This window comes from Rhyacophila brunnea, unplaced genomic scaffold (assembly GCF_057557595.1).
Source record: "Rhyacophila brunnea isolate RB1 unplaced genomic scaffold, BYU_Rbru_1.0 scaffold_15, whole genome shotgun sequence".
NCBI lineage: Eukaryota > Metazoa > Arthropoda > Insecta > Trichoptera > Rhyacophilidae > Rhyacophila > Rhyacophila brunnea.
Window position 1 is genome coordinate 24271423 of NW_028232806.1, and position 20442 is coordinate 24291864.

Genomic DNA, 20442 nt, shown 5'->3' on the forward strand with positions numbered 1-20442 from the left:
TTGGTTTTGAAATGGTCTGGCGTGCTGTTATTCGGCAGCATCCTCGTGCGTGATTACTGATGATGCGCGATGAGTCGGCCGGCGATAGTTTCCCAACTGCGGCGGATCCATGACAGGCGGCATCTTGAAGGCTTGATGATTCTGCTTGCTTGCAAGTTGAGCGCCACCAGAGGTCGAGCCTCTGGACGCTGTACTGTTTCACACAATTCCACACGCTGCTCTCTCTTCCGGTTGTCAATCAATCGCTTCTCAGGGCTTGGATTCGGGCGAAAAAAATTCCGCCTACCTCCTAATCGTAGACGATCACGATCAGAAAGCGTATGCCCCACGCCTTGGGGGCCATTGTCACCTCCGAAAGGGGGGGGGGGGGTGATGGATGGAGAACTCTGGACCCCCCTGATGATGTAATGTCATGTCAAGTCACGGTGGTATCGTCTGCTTCTTCTTTCGGGGACATGTTTGTGTTGATTGACAACGCGGAAGTACAGGCGAAAACAGGGCGTTTATTGTTCGGAATATAAATAGAGTAAAGTACAGCGTACAAAATATTTAAAAAAAAAAAAAAATTTAAAATGGCGGTGACGCCGGCGAGCGCGGCGCCACAGCCGACGTCACGCTCGAGAGTCCGAAAACCGAATGGGGATGAACAATCCCTTTTTGGAGAGCAGGTCAACTCTAGGCAAGAATAAAATAAAACAAATTCTGTCACTCAAAAATGACAAAAACACTCTGCATATTATGTACCTGGCTTATTTCTGAGAATTTCGCTCACAACAGAAATAGTCAGTCAGACCTTTTTTAGGTACCTGCTTTGAAAGGGACTGCATTTCTTTGCTAGGTAGGTACATATTTTGAAATATTTGAACTAGGTACAAATACATATTTTTTCAAAGTAATCTCAAATCAGATATTCTAGGTGCTAGGTACATTGTATGGCTGGGAACTTTGCTTTCAATATTTATGTAGGTAAGTGTACGAATTTAATACCTATTGGTCAAAATTGGATGAAGGCTAATGTAGGTAATAATATTAAAAAATGATATTAATAATTACTATTTGCTTACGGGCTAGAAATTTGCCTCGCAGTCGATCTGTTCATGTTTGCATGAATCAGCCCAATGATGATTCAGGCCTCATGGCCTTGGATCCTCTGAGGATGCCATGGTTTAGGCGGTATCAATGTCATTGTTTGTTTTTAAAACTGCTTTATGCAGACATATTAAATTTCATATGTGTTGAAAAACTCTGTTATAAGGCAGGTAAAAAATAAAAGAATAGTTTTCATTAAAAAATTGTATTACAATAATTATTCTTACATAAAACTAGTAGGTATACATTATTAATTAGAACATATAAGCATTGTATGAACTAATCCATCCAGTCATCTGGGTCCAATCAGGGAATGAATCAAGGAATTGCTTGAACTCAATTGTTCTAGCCATTTCGTGGTGGACATGATTTCCCCCCAAGCCCATGTCTAACATGGGACCTGATGTTAGAGCTTCAGTAGTTACCTGTAATGAGGAAATAATAAATCACCAAAATAGATCTTGGATATCAGTAAAACTGCCATTTTTTTATTATTAATTTATTACGAACAATGCCCTGCTTTTCCGTACAAGGTGGTCCAAAGTGGTAATTATATTTGTGCTTAAATTTTTAAAAATTTGTTTGACTACAGTTTTAGATGAAGTTATGTTTCTCCATTTAATTCTTTAATTTTCTTAATGGATAGAATTATATATTTTGTATAGTGTTCTTGTGTTATTTTGTTGTTTACTATTTTATGCTGAACTAATTGAGAAGGTAATAATTTTTATTTCATTTCAACATAATATTATGTAATACAGTCATGGAATGGCTATTTGATTGAAATTATCTTGATATGCAAGTAGCTTTCAAGTCGATAGTTCAACCCAACTATAAGATCGAGAAGAATTAACTATGAAATGATAGTAAGTGAGCACTGAATTTATTACTTGCAAAGAGTTACGTTGTACTGATGGAGATTGTTAGTATAACTTTTGAATTTGAATCTAAAATTATATTTAACTGAAGATGTTAAATTAACATGCTCTCTTGTCGGTAATTCAAGTGACAGGTGACAAGAAATAAATGATCTGACGTTTGAGTATTGATGTAGTATTGGCACCAAGCAGTTCAAACTCTTAGGCATAAAGCCCACTAAAGCACACGAGCGGGGTGCTCGCTCATTTTTGCAATTTGGGCGGTGAATCACCATCAATACAATAGAAGGTACACAGCGTATGACGAATATAACGCCACGCGCGCCTTATATTTCAACGCACACAGAATCGAGCGCGGCGTCTTTGACGTCATAGCGCGACAATAAAACAAAAATACCATGCGAAACCGAACAGCGAAAGGGGCGCAAGGGTCACTAATTTACTCGGCGGCGGGAGCGTCGTCAAACAGGCGCGCGCTTTTTAAGCATACACATATTTTAATTTATTCTACACCTTGCGCTTACATCACTTATTGTTATTACAAATAATAACTTACTATGCTAGCACAATGCATCATTGTGAAAATGAATTTAGAGCGGACAAATAAATTACTAAGCTTTATAACTTTGCAAAGAAACACGAGGCGAAATATGATCGACGCCGCTTTTTACATAGGTGAGAGGTAATGCGCGGCAAGAGGCGTGTGATTATGGTTATGTATATACGCTTCTCACGCCGACTGCGCCCGCTCGTCCGTCTTGGTGGGCTTTATGCCTTAAGCATCAAATATATTATGATGCACGCCGCGTACTATCACGTGACGTCACAGTAACTGCCGCTAAGTGAAAAAAGTGTGTAATATCATTTTTTGGTGTTTAAAATGTTATCAGACTGATGCACCCATCCCGTAGCACATTTTGAACCATTAAACAAACATTGTCAGTTAGCAAAATCTGCCGAATCACTAGAACATCAATGAGGTCACATCACGCGTACCGCACTGCATCAATACCCGCATGACTCAGTGAATGTTTTTTATCATTTTCTGCGTGCCTACTCATTTCACTCATGTCAAAATCGCGTGTTTTTAGCGGTTGTCACTATGTATGTATTTTCTATAAGAATGTTTATTATCCATGGTCTGCAGGTTGGGTTCTGTTCAAAATATTACCTATGGATGCAATATCGCAAGTAATTTTATTTTAACTATTAAAATTAATTGAAATTAGCATGAATAATGAATAATAATTCAAAATACTAATAATCATTAAACTTACAGAGATCGTGATTATTCAAAATATTCTGCAAAATGACGAAACTATAGACTAAATTTGTCGCTATGACAGCGTGACTGTACGCGACGTGCATCATAATGTAATTGAAGCATTAGCTGTATACTTGGTAGTGGCATTGACAGATGCCACTACAAAATTACCAATACATTTTAGTACATTCAAATATACTACAATATAATGACGTATTTCTAAAAACAGGACATACATAGTTCCTATCTTATTAATTTTGAGCAAATCAAGATTCAAGATTAAATCGAACTATATACATGCTAGAGTGGAATTAATGTGGAGTGGATAAGAATTTAAAAAAGTCGATTTTAACCCTTACCACAAAATAAAATTCTGGTGGCCATCTGCCGGAAAAGTAGTTTTAACATGGGTTATTACTTACGTTGAATGTGAGTTGTAGCCAATAATCTGTGGATGTGCTCAGACCTTGGACAATGTGCAGATAATATGTTGGCCGATCTTTGTACTTCCCTGACACGATAGGAGGAGACGGTATACTCCAGCTGACTAGCTCCACTCCGGCCCGTGGGGAAAACGTCAATGTCATTCGGTTAGCACCTACGCATCAAATATATAATTTAGCAGTACATATAAACTATAAGATCATTCGCTTTAAATTCAGTGTATGATAGTTTTGCTGGAGTGATAAGGGGAGGCCAAAGAAAATTGAGTTTTGGATATTTTATATTTAAATTTCCTTATTTCTACATTAAATTAACTAATTCAGCAGCGTTAATTCAACTTATCCCATTTCTCTTTTATGAATATACTTTTGTTCATTATGTTTAATAATTTCACATATTAACTATTTTCAATGTTTTCTGTCTTATCTCCCTTTTTCTTTCATATACAGATTTTATTATATCATGTCGACACTTACGCAATTAGCAAATAAACAATTAACATCTATAATTATGACGTATTTATATTTACGATAAGTTTATCATTGATAAATAAACATTCAATAGATATTTGAATTGTTATAAAATAAATATTGTTTTTTTTGTCATTGACCAAGTATACAATTTTATTTAATTCCAAAGCCTTTTTGTACTTATTTTTCAGATAATTTTTTCAGTTTCTCACTCTCTTAATTTGTCTCTGATATAAACCAGTATTTCACAAATTTGCAACATGCCCACACAGACATAGATTTTACTGACATACCCCACTTATGGCATAAATACCTACAGTCGAACTTGGTTATTACGAGGAAGATGGGACTGACTGAATTTGCTCGTTATAAGCATTACTCGTTATATCGTTATATAACATTTTTCGCGCCACATTCTATTTAAGCATAGAACATAAAAAATCTGAAAACCACAGTAAAAATCCCCAAAACAAGCATGGTATTCATAAACTACAAAAGAAGTTGTTTATTGTAATGAAGTGCTGAGCCGCCGGCGCTGGTAGTGTCATAAACGTAATCCGATCCCGGCGGCATCGGTCTAGTTAACTTCCCGGTCGGATTTTATTGATTAGGGTCGTAAATGTTGTTTTTAAACGATCAACACATTAACAGTTTTGCTCGGTATACCCGAGAAACAGCTCGTTATAAAAGTGAATAAATGTATGGAGAAAATCAGAAACTAAAAATGTCAACGAATGTTTCCTCATTACATCTGAGATCTCGCTATTTCCGTGATCGTAATAACCAAGTTCAGGTATATGAAGCGTCATGTAACTGTTACATAATAATATAATCCTAACATTTCAAATCTTTCATATACCACCGAGGCCACGTGTACCATATTTTGAGGAACACTGACACATCTATATATATAAAACAAAGTCAGGTTAGTTACACCATTTATAGCTCAAGAACTGCTGGACCAAGGCCTGAACAAAAACGATGCATGAGTGCGAGTGAGAAAGTATTCGGCACCCTTATAATCTCTGCGACACGCGCTAGAGTAAGATAAAAGGTCTACATATTTTTAAGTTGGTTTCCAAAAATATCGCCGGCAAATAGTGCTGAATTGCTTCACGTAGCGTGTTGTTCGTGTTGCTAAATTTGCTATTTTTTGTGTTAAACATAAAGTCAGTGGTAAATATTTTTAGTTAATTAAGTAGGAAAGGTGGTTCTGCATGTTGTATTAAAATATGGTAGCCGTACTTATAAGCAAGAAGATGGTATTACGTTTCATAGGTAAGTTGATACATGTTCGTGACAATTTATTTGTATATTATTATTTATTTTAATGTCAGTGACCTAGTGTTTCTTTAAAATAACTTAAATTATGGATATATTTACCTAATTGGTTGCATTTTGACCGCTTAAAAATACTATATAACGTAAAAAAACAGAAAATTATATTTTAATTCTGAGCGTCTAGTGCGAGCACTTTGGGCGAGCACTAGCGAAATGGTCTATGGTCTCGAACATTTATAGGCGAATGCGTTCGCTCGCCCACAAACCAAACGCACGGCACGTAGCTTCATTTAGCAATGCAACGGGTGGCGTCTATATGTATCTATAGTCTATGGGCTGGACCAATTTTTATGATCTTTGATTTGTTGGATTTGTCTCCGCCCCGAATAGCAGAATAACTATTAAAACATCGGGTAAATCACGGAAAAAATAAATTATGAAGAAAATTCATTTTCTCATATATTTTGTATGGAACGGCTTTTGACTGATATCGATGAATTCGAAAAGTAAGAAAATCACAAAAAATTTAAATCCGTACAATAAACAAGAAACAAATAAACAAAAGAAAGAATGATAGTCGAAATGTCTAACTGTCAATGGTGTAGTGTGCCCAACATTTTGTGCTTCATGTCAACAGCTCAATTTCCTTGAAAACAATACTCATTGGGATATGACAATCGCTGAAGTAATTGTTTCTGCATCTCCAAGTCAGATACACACAATATTTGCTATCATTATTTCGACATGCTTCCCATCGAATCCACCTGAACTGTGGAACAAGTACAAGGATGAGATATCAGAAGACATTTTACATCGAATTCGTATCAGTTCAGGGAATCCCGATCCCGATGTGAATGAGGAGATACATAACCAGGCTTTTCTTTTGATCGAATACATGTGTTACCTCATGTGCGACAGTTTGTTAGTCAAGTTAGGAATGCCAATGCCACATCATGGAATGAACGACGCATTCAATCGAGAATTGGAACGTGAACATGAATATGATCGAGATGCATTGAACCAATCAGTTTGAACGAATGTACCACTGTTGAACCCCCAACAGAAAGAAGTGTACGATATGTTAACGAAGGCAATTGATGATGGAAATGGTGGCTTATTTTTCCTCGACGCGCCCGGTGGAACTGGGAAGACATTCCTCATGTTATTGATTTTGGCTACTGTTCGTGCGAGATCCGAAAATGCTGTAGCAGTTGCTTCTTATGGGATAGCGGCCACGTTGCTAGAAGGTTGCCGAACGTCTCATTCAACGTTGAAATTGCCCTTAAACCTTCAAACGACTGAAAAACCGACATGCAACATTGCGAAACACTCAGCAATGGCCAAAGTTTTGTTAGCAAGTAAAATCATCACCTGGGATGAATGCACAATGGCGCACAAACGCGCATTGAAAGCACTCGATCGACCTATGAAAGATCTGTGCAATAACTCAAAAAGTTTTGGAGGCGCAATGATTCTACTATCTGGCGATTTCCGCCAAACACTACCAGTCATTCCAAGATCGACAGCTGCCGATGAAATAAATTCTTGCCTCAAATCATCGACTCTATAGCGCTATGTGAAGAAACTTCAGCTGACGACAAACATGCGAGTTGCATTGCTAAACGATCCATCTGCCGAAGATTTCTCCAAGCAATTGCTGACTATCGGTAACTGTTTGACCATGTCTGATCCTAATAGGATCATATGGGCCTCCACGAAGTGGAGGTTTGTATTAACAGATTTTATTTTTTCGAGAAATGGATGTCAGCCACTTTCTCAACCTATTAGGACCATTGACTCATGCACAAATTGTGAATTTTATTCCATTTTTTTTTAGAAAAAATCATAATATTACTGCAACTGCCTTTTTTTTGACCATGTCCGCTCCTCATTGGATCATATGGGCCTCCACAAAGTAGAGGATTGTATTAACAGATTTTGTTTTTTACGAGAAATGGATGTCAGCCACTTGCTCAACCCATTAGGTCCATACCCTGACTCACACATAAATTGAAAAACAATATGTGAACTTGCCAGACCCAGGATTCGAACCTGGGACCCTCGACACTATAGACCAGCGCTTAATCCACGCGGTCATCGTGGGTGTACAGTGTGTACAGTTCAATGTAATTAAAATACTTTTCATTTTGATTTGATTTTTGCACATTTATTGAACTTATCATTTTGAGTATTCATTTTAACTGAAAAAAACTGAATTTAATTTAGCTAATAAGTTAATACACGATAATTGATTCTGAGGTGGTACGAAATTCGCCGGGTCAGCTAGTAGGATATAAAATTGCTATTATCAACTATTACACTTATACGGTTTTATGTATAATATTGACTTACCTTTAGCTATAAATTCGAATGTGCATATTTGTCCTGTGCAAGATTTTCCTTTCGGTTGAACCAACTGTGTCTGCACGGGTAACATTGGAGGTGGTGCAGGGATCCAACTACTCTTCGGACTAAAAAAAAATCAACAATAATTGAGAGGATGAGAGGGCAATATAAGTATATTCATGGCAATGATGGAGCAATGTTGAACTTAATTCGAAATGTCTGGAACTAACAGCTATACTCGGTTAAAATCAAATGCCGACTGTTCAACACTTTCTTATGAAGTTTCTTTACTTTTTACAATCGCAAGTCTCGGCACTTCTAGTAGGCTCAGAGCAATCATAGCTTCAAAAACAGATGCTTGCAGTGATGGTGCTGCGGTGTGGATTTTAAAAGTAATAATGTGATAAGACTAGCAGACCATGCAGGCTCTTGTTACACATCAAAGATGACATTGCAACAATGGATCTGCCTCGATCACATACTACAGATGCCTCAAAGAGTCTCAACTTGGCCAGAAGCCATTGCTTCAAGCCAACCAGAATTTCGCATGCATCCTGAAAGGCTGTTAAATATCATCCTTAGGGTGCCTCTGAGGAGATGCAAGAAGACTGACCAGGATTCTTGTAGGTGACGTGCCGTAAAATTGCAAATTGTCACTACATAATACCATTTTGGGTAGCAAAAATCGATATACAAAATAATTGGGCAACTAATATAAATATGAAAGTGGCCAGTTCACATTGCAAGGGTTGCAAACTGAAGATGAATTGAGCATGTTACCACGGATACCATGCACTACTAAAAACCTCGTATCAGAACGGGATAGAAAAAATCATTCACGATAAAAAATAGAAATACCTGAGCGGCACCATCCTCGTCATGAAGAGTGGGAGTCCGCAGTAGAATTCTTCGTTGCAATCTTTCTCCAGTGAAGAGATATTACGCCCATTCAGAGGAATGGTCCGGGGACTGTTTCTGTCCAAGTTCAGAACAAAGTAACCTGTCTCCCGGCGCCTTTCGTTGAACAACTCATCGTAGAACCTCCTATCCGAGTGCTGAAATAAGATAATGTATTAGTCATTCGTATTAGGATTTCTAAAATACGTCCCTCACTGCATCCCCTGATGATTACCCCAGAGATGTTCACCTAGACTGCTACTTCCTGCGATTTGTCATAGTGTCTAGCTGTCGTAATGGCGACAAGGCCTAAAGACTATGAAATGAAAAAAAAAACTTATATAATGTCTCTCATGGTCAAAAAGTAAATGAAAATGTGTCAGTGTTGATGTTGTATCTATTTTGTCTCTTTCGTCTCTTACACACTTCAACTTATATTATGCCTCCGTGAATCTACTGTCTTAAAAATTTATACACAACACAATTCAAATATTTCTGTTGAAAAATCACAAAAATAAAATAAATCATTGTACTTAAATACTTTGGAACACCTACGAAACATTATATTATTATTAGAACATGTCCGATCCTAATAAGATCATATGGACCTCCATAGAGTGGAGGTTTTTGTATTAACTGATTTTTGGTTTTATGAGAAATGGATGTCAACCACTTACTCAACCTAATAGGTCAATACTCCAAACACAAATTGCATAACATTGTAAGCCGATGCGTAAGCTACTAGGCGATCATGTAATAAAATAGAAATCGATTAAACACCTTTGGATTTTATTTATTTTGGCACTAAACGGCCTCGGGGCCACCCTAAAGCCTGCTGGATTGACGAACAGTTTGCGGAAGTATGTGGCAGCGAAAAACTTTGAGACCTACAAGAATGGAATGAGTTAGAGAATTGATCCTGGATGATAGGAAGTCAGGGATGGGCAAACGTTTTTAAAAAATTTGCCTAAGAAACATACCTATTAGAAAATATATTTGGGCCATTGGATTCTGGCGATTGTACTTTACTAATTTAGTCACCATTACTGTACGTAATCATGATGACATTAACAAATAACTATGTGTCCAAGGTTTTATCAAATTTTGTTAATATCGGTAACGAACTTTTGTGATTTTGAATCACGGTATTAATAATTCAATCACGATCTCTCCAGTTTTACCATAGGTACCCACTTACAATATAATTATAAAATATTTTTTTAAAGTATGTTTCTGAGGTAATTCTAAATGTTCTTCACATTCTACTTCTAATGTTCAATAAGGAATGCTACATTCTAAAAACTAACGACAACTTACCATTATCCAATACCTTTGGGGTGCAGGATTATTAGGTCCCGCCCGGTACGGATGTCCAATGGATGTGCAGAGACTGATCGGAAGCATAACAATCGCGAAGGCAGCCAAAGCGGCAAGAAGCATGCCTGGTTTTCTCACCAGGCTCAAGAGAGGCATCTGGTACAAAAAGGAAATCTTCAAAAAACTGTTTGCATTTTTTCGGTTATTTTGACATAATACATTATCATAATCAGCACCTTTCTTTCATTTTACAATGGAATAAAGGCGCAGGACTACGCAAAACAAAAATATTCACTATATGTGTTGTTGTTTCTGAGTTTCTGAGTTTCAAAACCCGCTATAACACTTTTTCATTATGTTGAGAAAATCAACAAAAACTTTTTGAACTAAAAAGGTTTTTGAATGTTTCAGTAGTGTTATAGCGGGATTTGATAGACACATTGATTTTATTTCATAAACTAGCTGAAGTACCCGGCTTCGCACAGGGTCGCTTCGTGGTTATATTTATCTTAGATATTTGAAAAATAATAAAAAGTAATTATTTTTTTAATATGAAAATAATTCTAATAGGAGTAAAGGTCAAACATAAGAACACTAAATTAAAATCGAATCCAAAATATGAAAACGTTATTAATGTTATTAATATGTAGTAAAAAAAAATCAAAATTGGATGGAACAAACAAACAACAAACTTTGTATGTTATATAATAATAATTTAGAAACCTTTGTAGGTGTGCGCACACAACTGACAAAAGGTTCATCGCAATCGGATGAATGGTATAGGAACGCATACGAATAGTAGAAGAAGATGATTTTCTAATTTAGAAATCTTCGTGGGCATGCGCACGACAACTCACCAAAGTTTCATTGCAATTGGATGAATGGTATAAGAACGAATACAAATAGAAGAAGATAGAATAGAAGAAAAAGAAGAAGAAAATGGTTGTATCAATTCAGAAACCTTTGCGGGCGTGAACACAACACTTAATCAAATTTTCATTGCAATCGGATGAATGGTATAGGAACGCATACGAATAGAAGAAGAAGAAGATGGTTGTACTAATTCAGAACTCTTTGCGGGCGTGCTCACAACAACTGGTCAAAATTTCATCGCAATCGGATGAATGGTATAAGAACGCATACAAATAGAAGAAGATAGAATAGAAGAAAAAGAAAATAGTTGTAACAATTCAGAAACCTTTGCGGCGTGAGCACAACACTTCACAGTGATCAAAATTTCATTGCAATCGGATGAATGGTATAGGAACGCATACGAATAGAAGATAGAATAGAAGAAGAAGATGGTTGTACTAATTCAGAAACCTTCGCGGGTGTTGGCACAATTACTGACGAAAATTTTATTGCAATCGGATGAATGGAATAGAAACGCATACGAATAGAAGAAGAAGAAGAAGAAGATAGTTATACTTATTCAAAAACCATTGCGGCTGTTACCACAACAACTGACGAAGGTTTCATCGCAATCGGATGAATGGTATAGGGACCATACGAATAAAAGAAGATAGAATGAATAAGAAGAAGAAGAAGATGGTTGTACTAATTCAGAAACCTTCGCGGGTGTTGGCACAATTACTGACAAAAATTTTATTGCAATCGGATGAATGGTATAGGAACCATACGAATAAAATAAGATATAATGAAGAAGAAGAAGATGATGATTTTTCTAATTCAGAAACCTTCATGGGTGTGCATGCAATCACTTACCAAAATTTCATTGCAATCGGATGAATGGTATAGGAACGCATACGGGACAGACACACAGACAGACAGATATTCATTTTTATATATTAGTATAAATAGCCTATACTCTTCTCGCATACGAATAGAAGAATAAAGAATAGAAGAAGAAGAAGAAGAAGATGATGATTTTTCTAATTCATAAACCTTCATGGGTGTGCATACAACCACTTACCAAAATTTCATTGCAATCGGATGAATGGTATAGGAACCATACGAATAAAAGAAAATATAATGAAGAAGAAGAAGAAAATGATGATTTTTCTAATTCAGAAACCTTCATGGGTATGCATGCAACCACTTACCAAAATTTCATTGCAATCGGATGAATGGTATAGGAATGCATACGGGACAGACACACAGACAGACAGACATACAGACAGACATACATTCATTTTTATATATTAGTATAGCCTATACTCTTCTCGCAAGTGCAAGCAATAAGTTTACAAAGTTTTATCGCAATCGGATGAACGGTATGGCTGCGCATTAAATACGAACAAACAAACACACAAACACACAAATATTAATTTTTATATATTAGATAGATGACAGTTAATCGTATCGGCTTTTGAAAGAGGCGATAAAATTTTCATGTAGAGATTTTAATAACGAATCCAACGATATATAATATATCTTAATTATTTCAAAAAAGTGTTATAGCGGGTTTTGAAACTCAGCGACATATTTTTATAAGAGATAATATAAATTATTCACTATATGGGTAACATATATTTATATGGATAATAGAAATTAAATATTCACAACAACATAAATTATTGTTGATTTTTTAAATAGTGAATAGAGGTGGAAAAATTTTGTCAAACAAGAGATAAAAACAATCGACTTTCTTGAATATACAAATTATAACGGAGGTAGATTTATTCCATAGGATTAAATTTAATATGAATTTTAAATTTTGGATAAAAATATATATTTTATAATTAACACTACAACAGGCCATGACAGTAGTGTAATCAGTAATCCGTATAAGTGAATTAATAATCACAAACACCCAGGTTTTAAAAAAATCACATAAATATATTGTGACCTCACCGGAATCGAATCTGGAACCTCCGGGTGAAAGGCCAGCGCCTTACATACTGGACTATGTGTCGCTTGGTAAAACCTTGGTGACAATAGCACTATGAATTTAGATAACTTTACTATCGTTGAGTGTATAGAGAAATCTTCTACTAGACTTCTTCACCATGTCGGATCTTCAATGATTACAGGGTTCCGTCACTCCACAAGTTATCAAAGGTAGTTCAAATTTTCTCAGCTTGTAGGATCTCGTTAAACATGCATTAAAATAGGTGTTCCACGCATTGCGTTTCACGCATCATACTGTCTCAGTCATGGTAATTGATAAAGATGTATAAAATATTTGTTTACTTATATTATGATACTAGCCAATATTGTTTATTTTGATCATCTCCGGTCTAATAAGATCATATGGGCCTCCACATGGTTCCAACTCCACAGATTTTTATTAATAGATTTTTGTTTTTACGAGGCAAACAAATGGATGTTAAGCCACTTGAAAATATTATTTTACAAAAACGATATTTAATTTTCTTTCATATTTTCCAACAATCAAAACCATCTTTAGGGTGGTGCTGAAGATATACATAGATTAGAACCTGCACAATTTAAAAAGAATCACAAACGCTAAACATTATGAATTATGAAAAGATAGTGTATCATAATGACACAAATAATTTTCCTGCAAAGTGTATGGATCGTTAGGGCTCAGTAATCATATGCAAGCAAATTTATGTAAGTTTTTAATATCTCACTGCAAAACTGGTGACATACAGCACGAGCAGTGCGGTGACAACGGCAATGTAAACATCAGCATTCATGACGCCAGACCGGGCAGAGATCGGCACCACTAGCACATAAGCCATCAGCGCCAGTGAAAGGGAGTACAGAAGAGCAGGAATGTGGATGGCCAAATATACCCACACCCATTTGTGAACTGAAAACAATAACATAATATATTTATTAAAACAAATTTTTGACTAATTGTAAGAAGTATTAACGGCCCACATGCGCCACGTAGGTCAAAATGGAGATTTTATGGTATTTTCAGAGCATAAGCCTGGACATTCCTTAGACGTTGTAGATAATCTATTTATATAATTTTGAAGCCTTATTATCCTTTATATTTATTTTAAACATTTGATGACTGCATAAAGTATTTTTAGTACATAAAATAGTATTCTTTTAAACCTCTCGATCTAATGTTTTAGAATATAGTCATATTTCAGTACATCCATGTGCAGTGGTGTTAAGATTTTTTAGTTTTATTAATTTTTAAACGCATTTATAAAACCAACAGTAAAATTGTTGTTAACATTATATAGTGAAGTATTTACGATAAAAAATTATATTTATAATCTCTGTGATCCCAAATTTGACAAAAATTAGGAATTTTATTATTCAAAAAATGGGCACGATTATCACATTTGAAGATAATTCTAAAGATACTAATTATAAGTTATGTCTTTGACCATTCAAATGTAATAAAACATCCTACAAAAAATGATTTTTTTTTCGGTTCGGTTCATGTTCAAACACACGCGTTAACATGATCTTACTCCCTACTTCAGTTATCGTTTGTCAATTTATGGCTATGGCCGTATGTTGTAGCTTAACCACTGGGAAATGCCAATAGAAATGGTGTATTTCAAAAAAATACTACCTTATTCTTAGGTCAATAATTATTATAAAACAATCATAATATGCTACTATTTTATGTAATAAAAATACTTAATGCAGTCATCAAATGTTTAAAATAAATATACAGAATAATAAGGCTTCAAAATTACATAAATAGATTATCTACAACGTCTAAGGAATACCCAGGCTTATGCTCTGAAAATACCATAAAATCTCCATTTTGACCTACGTGGCGCATGTGAGCCTTTAATTGTAGAACTTGGAAGAAATTCAAAATAAAATTATGAATTATGAAATGTATAAAAAATTCGAATTATTGGTGTATTAATTTTAAGAATGTTTTACTTCATCAATGTGTCTTAATAATTCAATTCAACTCTTGGTGAAACTGTCATAAAATGTTGTGTTTTGGAAGCCATGATTGACAAAATATATCCATCCGTGTATGGCGCGAATATGTTTATAATTAGTTTAAAAACATCAATTCGCAGGGCAACTATTTATAAGGTTGGTTTTCTGTGGTAAATCAGGAATGTTTTTAAAATGTAGTTTGTTGAGAATTTACAAACATTTTACTAAAATTCAAAAACATCCAAAAATATATAATCTGATTTACCACAGAAAGACAAACGTACAAATAGCTGCCCTGAGAATTGATGTTTTTAGACTTATCAACATATTCATGCCATATATGGATATATAAACCAATGATGTTGCTAAATAATTTCAAATGTCATAACAGTGGCACGTGGCTTAAGAACCTCCGTGATTGGTACGAGTGCAGCTCCATTGAACTGTTCCAGGTAGCAGACGACAAAGATAGGATCGCCTTGATGGTGGCCGACCACCGCTAGGGGATGGCAAATAAGAATAACAGGAATAACGTATAAGTCATAATATACGGATATAGTCATAAATCAAAACTGGGTGCAATGTTCATCTTTCTTCCATGCGCATAGGTGATGCCATGCCAGGACAGTGACGTCACGCGGCTAACAAAAATGAATGACGAAGGGCAACATTTTGGTATTTTACCGGGGCCACATGTTGGGTAAAATTTGTTGCTTACAACACCAGTTGTTTTTTTTTTTTCAATAATAATGTCGCTTTCAAGCTGTATGCAGAGGTACATTAAATTACATGTGTTTTGTGAATACCAACAACTTGTGTGTATTTGTGTATATTTGATGTATTGCAATTAAAACGAGTTTAGTTATGCGCCCCAGCTAAAGCTCCTTTTATTTAAAGTCCAACTTTTTTGATATAAACAAAATGAACTTACCAGTTAAGTACAATGGAGTGAGATAAATAACGAGATTGGAGATGGCCGAACTCAAGACAAGTAGCAAGAGCACTGATGATGAGCGTGCACCGGCACAGGTCGTCACAAAGAACAGCACAGTCCACGGAATCTGAGAAGCTATCACATTCAATTGGGTCGACATTGATAGGGACAGTCCGCGCTGAAAAGATAAATGCCGCAAATATCGCATTATCAACGTTAATATTTCAAATTTAAATATGAGACTTTTTTAAATTGAAATTTAGCGAATTTTGTTTTGTTTTGGTACTTGCATCAACATGCCCATTATATTACACAAGCTGCATTTGAATTGAATCGGACATCTCCTCACATATCACACTGCCCTCATACTTGATCGTGCATTCCTTTCCTTGATGAGATTTCAGGCTTCCACAGCAAAGTTTTATTTCAAAAGTGTGTGAAGCTACCTTCACACTCTGGAGGTTGTGCATTACCATTTTCGCATAGGTTTTAACGACTTGCTGTTTTCTGCAGTGCACAAAATAGGTATAGGTTTTATTCATAGGTAAGACTGTTAGTTTATTATAAAATAAAACATTAAATTACCAGTGGCACCTATGAATAAAAACTATATCTGTTTTGTATGCACAGTTTCTCTGCTGCAGAGAACTGCATATTTTTAAATGAAATTTCATTCTCACATAAACACATAATGAATAATATTGTTTGCAGCTGAAAGCCAACACCATGCAGCAAAAATTTTGGCCCACATGACTAGTCCACATTATGAGTCAGAGAGAATGTATTCAAAAAGCTTCTACCTGATTGCTGCACCAGAATTTTTTTTTTTTTTTTGAGATTTCCCCTAGAGTTCCTGTGTAATGAATGCTGAAGCCAAGTCACAGTGAATAATAGTCTGCACTAGCTTCATTCAAGAAGGTAATAAAATTGATTTGTTATGATAACTTACTTTCTCCATGCGCCACTTATCCATAAGCATGGGGAAAACGCCATACGCAGCCAGCCCCGGACACCAATACAAAGGAAAGATGAGCCATACATTTGAATACCATGGCATGGCTAGTTTGGCGGTTCCGTCTACGATGAAGCCCATCAGAATTGTTGCCAGAAAGACGGCGAGCATTCCTGTCAAGCGCGCTCCTAGAGCATGACTTAACTCTGTCCAGGCAGTAGCTGAGGACATGGCAACGGTTCATATTAACATAAAGTGACGTTGTGGAAAATGATTTAAAGATCCTTAAAGGCGTGCTTCAATTGTGTAATTTTTATTTGTAAATTTGTTTATAACACTAATGCAGTGATCGCCAAGCGGTCGCTCGCGGCGGCATTTTCAGTAGCGCGCGTTGGATATTTTATCATGTTTATAAATTTGCCTTTTATTATTGGACTCCGAAATGAAATATTTCTCTAACTGACTCACAGATGACAGAAATAGATCCACAGATGTACATCTTGATAATTGCATTCGAATGGGAGTGACAAGGTACTTTTTGATGAAGGTAAAAATTGTGGAAGAAAGTGAATGCCATTCTTTTCACTAATTATTTTACTTTTACTTACATTTATTTCAAGATATTTTTCAATTATTATTTTGTTTATAAATAAATAATTAAAGTACGCATTTTATATTTTATTGGAAGTCCGATGTCCAAATTTATTTTGAGTAATATAATAATATTATCTATGGTACGATAAAGGACGATGATAAAAAATTATAAAGGAATATGTATAACTAGCTCACCAGACAATTTCAATTTCTGAAAGTAGCTCACATCCTTATTAAGTTTGGAGACCACTGCACTAATGCATACACCTCTGTTATGACATAGTCTGAATAGTCAAAAATGATAATTTACATTTTTTGTAAAAGGAAACTGCATTTAATGATTGTGTTAATCGTGAAGATTATTTACAGTGAATACAAAATGAAGCCTTCTTTTGTAAAAGAGAGTTATCACAATAGTTTTCGGTAAATCAGTTCGAATAACGCGACATAAAAATATGTCTACATACAATCAAATATCATTATTTAATCTCAACTACTCAGATACTAGAAGTGCAGCACGTATCATATGATTTTTGAACTGAAAAATGAAAATTTCGTGATAACACTACTTTTCAAGAATTGATTGTTAGTTTACAATAAATTAATAATTAAAACAATTCAGATTTTCAAATACAAAATTTACTTTGTTAAAAATCTAGCAGTGAAATCTGTTACAACACATTGCAGATAAAATGTATAAGCCTAACATAAAATAATTTACAAAAAGCATTAAAAGCACACCAAAAAAATTGTTAAAAACATACATTGATATACTACTGGATGAATCATATGCTTCTTAAAATGACGCCCGATTTTCAGCGACTTGGCTTTTGTTAAAACTTACTGAGTAAGCCCGATCTAGCTTGCATCTTACTCTAACTAATAGTCAGCGCATGACGACTTGCTCTGTCTGTTTTGCGTTGCAGTCACCCTTAGGTTCACTATTCCAAGAACGCAAATTTAGTTTTACAGCCAGGGCAATACGGGTGAAATTCGGGAATCCATGTTAACGGTCTTAACGCATTATTCCTACAAGGAAATATTATAAGACGATATTCGTAATATCTTTTGTGGTACATTTTTAAAATGACACTTGTATGGGAACTGCTCATCTAGTAGTATATCAATGAAAACATACCAGATCCTTTGTGAAAACAGGCACACATTATAACCAAATTTAATGTCAAATATTATGAATTATATTTCTAACATGATACAAACCTTCTCAGGTCATGTTTAGACATCCGATGAGAGTCCTTTACTGAAAAAGATTGGCGCACCACTGAAATATTTTATTTAAACCATATTTTAAAAGAATCTCCTCTAATATAGACAATTTGTTTGAGCATGAGATGTCTATTTTCAAAAACTAATAAGCCCTTGTGTGGTCCAAAACTAACAAAAAATATATACACCCCATCACAAGCATAAGAAATGTTTTAAAACTTTATGACATACAGAAATCAATAGTAATTATGGGCATATCAGTATTTCGAAATAGACGCCTCACATGAACTAAAATGGCATCGAAGCAGGGAACTCAGATATAATGGGAACTGAAATACTTAACGGGTATGGAGAAACAGGCAACCGATCTTGAGTGTTGAATAATATGGGATAAACTTAAACACGTGTTAAGAATACGCTTGTATTTCGTTCTAAATGGTGTCGTCTTATGCACTGACGCTCATTCAATATTCACTATTGGTTTATTTGAAGTTGCAACACACTATCGCATTTGTCTATGTATGGTACATTTTCGTAGGACACTTACATATTCAAAACTCTGAACGTAGTGTATTGGGCTATAGTCTATCAGAATTCTATTTATTAATCTGTTCTGTGCATCGAACAGATCAAAACAATTCGATTCGATTCGATAACAGAATTATTATGTATTATTACTGACGCTAGCGCTAGACGGGTGGTAACGTTTCCATTTATGAAGTCGTGAGTCTCTGACAAATTCAAATATTGTTTTTCAAGTTTTCGAGAGCAAATGGCTAACATCAATTTCTCATAAAAAAAAAAATTAAGAAACCTTCTCAGCAGTTGATCACATCATCAATGAAGAAGTTTTACGATGAACCATTGAGCCAAGAGAACTTATAGACACTATCAAATACAGAAAAGCTGATTCCTTCAGCCATATTTTCGCCAGTGAGAAATATAATTTACTCCAACTAATAATGCAGAATGATGAGAACGATCATCTCTAAGCCTTCAAGTCCTGTAGATCTATTCTTAACGGTTATCACTTTAGCATGTTTCCATTATTATCATTGTTCCAAATTAACATGGAAGATACACTAAACGGTTATCTGCGGCTATTTCTAATTCGTAATACGGCAAAAATTAAGGTTGGTAGACATGTACTACCTGCTGAAAAAATTGCAATGATATAACCACCCGGTACCCCACTGAACCTGAAATTGCACCCAAAACAATTACCTTACCTGTCTGCTACACCACATAATTCTGACATCATGACATCACCATGGTAATAGTTAACAATTTTTGATCACAAGGCACAATTAATGCATAGCAAATTCGGTCATTATTTCATTCCACTTTGTATGGGACATGATAAGAAGAACTCCATAATTATTAATTGAAGTGGTGTAAAACCAAAGCAAGATTGTGACACAAAGTACGCTACTAACTTATATTAATAAATTTATCCACTATAATGATGTCACAGTATCAAAATCATCAGGTGCAGATTCCTGCTAGTACGAGTGTATTGAATTACCTGGAAAGTGTTTATGGATGACAGTCTGGTCGCTGCCTGGATGATCAGAGACGATAACATACGCGGAATCCATCTCCATTGCCTCCTTGGCCGGTCTCTTCTTGCCGCTTCTGAATCTACTAATAAATGTGCCTACTGCGCTAATCTGCTTCTCGATGCAACTATAGCAAGTTAACCGTTTGCCAAAGTCATCTGTGTCTGGAAGCCAATCCCCTGGAAACCATTTTCTATATAGATTTGCCAACAAGAGATTCGGTGTGATTCACAAATTATTACATTTTCACAATCATTGTAAAAATAGAGACTAGCCTACCGTTACTTCTTATCCTTGAAATAGCAGCAGAGTTTACAATAGAAGATTTTCTACATAGATCGTCTAGTGAACACTTATATTGGTAAATTTGTAATACATAGTAATCAGAATTTTTTA

At 35.4% G+C, this 20442-nt stretch overlaps 1 protein-coding gene across 2 annotated transcripts in view; it reads right to left on the reverse strand.

The window, feature by feature from the left end:
- Positions 1-1282: 1282 nt before the first annotated feature.
- Positions 1283-20442, reverse strand: part of LOC147075066 (endoplasmic reticulum metallopeptidase 1-like) — a 37014-nt gene continuing 17854 nt past the window's right edge. For both annotated transcript variants that reach the window (XM_085943138.1, XM_085943139.1), the window contains exons 10-17: positions 16664-16887; positions 15712-15892; positions 13544-13725; positions 9987-10142; positions 8631-8827; positions 7779-7897; positions 3654-3829; positions 1283-1514 (exon numbers count right to left, since the gene is read on the reverse strand). In XM_085943138.1, coding sequence (XP_085799264.1) covers positions 1344-1514; positions 3654-3829; positions 7779-7897; positions 8631-8827; positions 9987-10142; positions 13544-13725; positions 15712-15892; positions 16664-16887 — 1406 coding nt within the window. In that variant the 3' untranslated portion in view covers positions 1283-1343. The remainder of the gene's footprint in view (positions 1515-3653; positions 3830-7778; positions 7898-8630; positions 8828-9986; positions 10143-13543; positions 13726-15711; positions 15893-16663; positions 16888-20442) is intronic.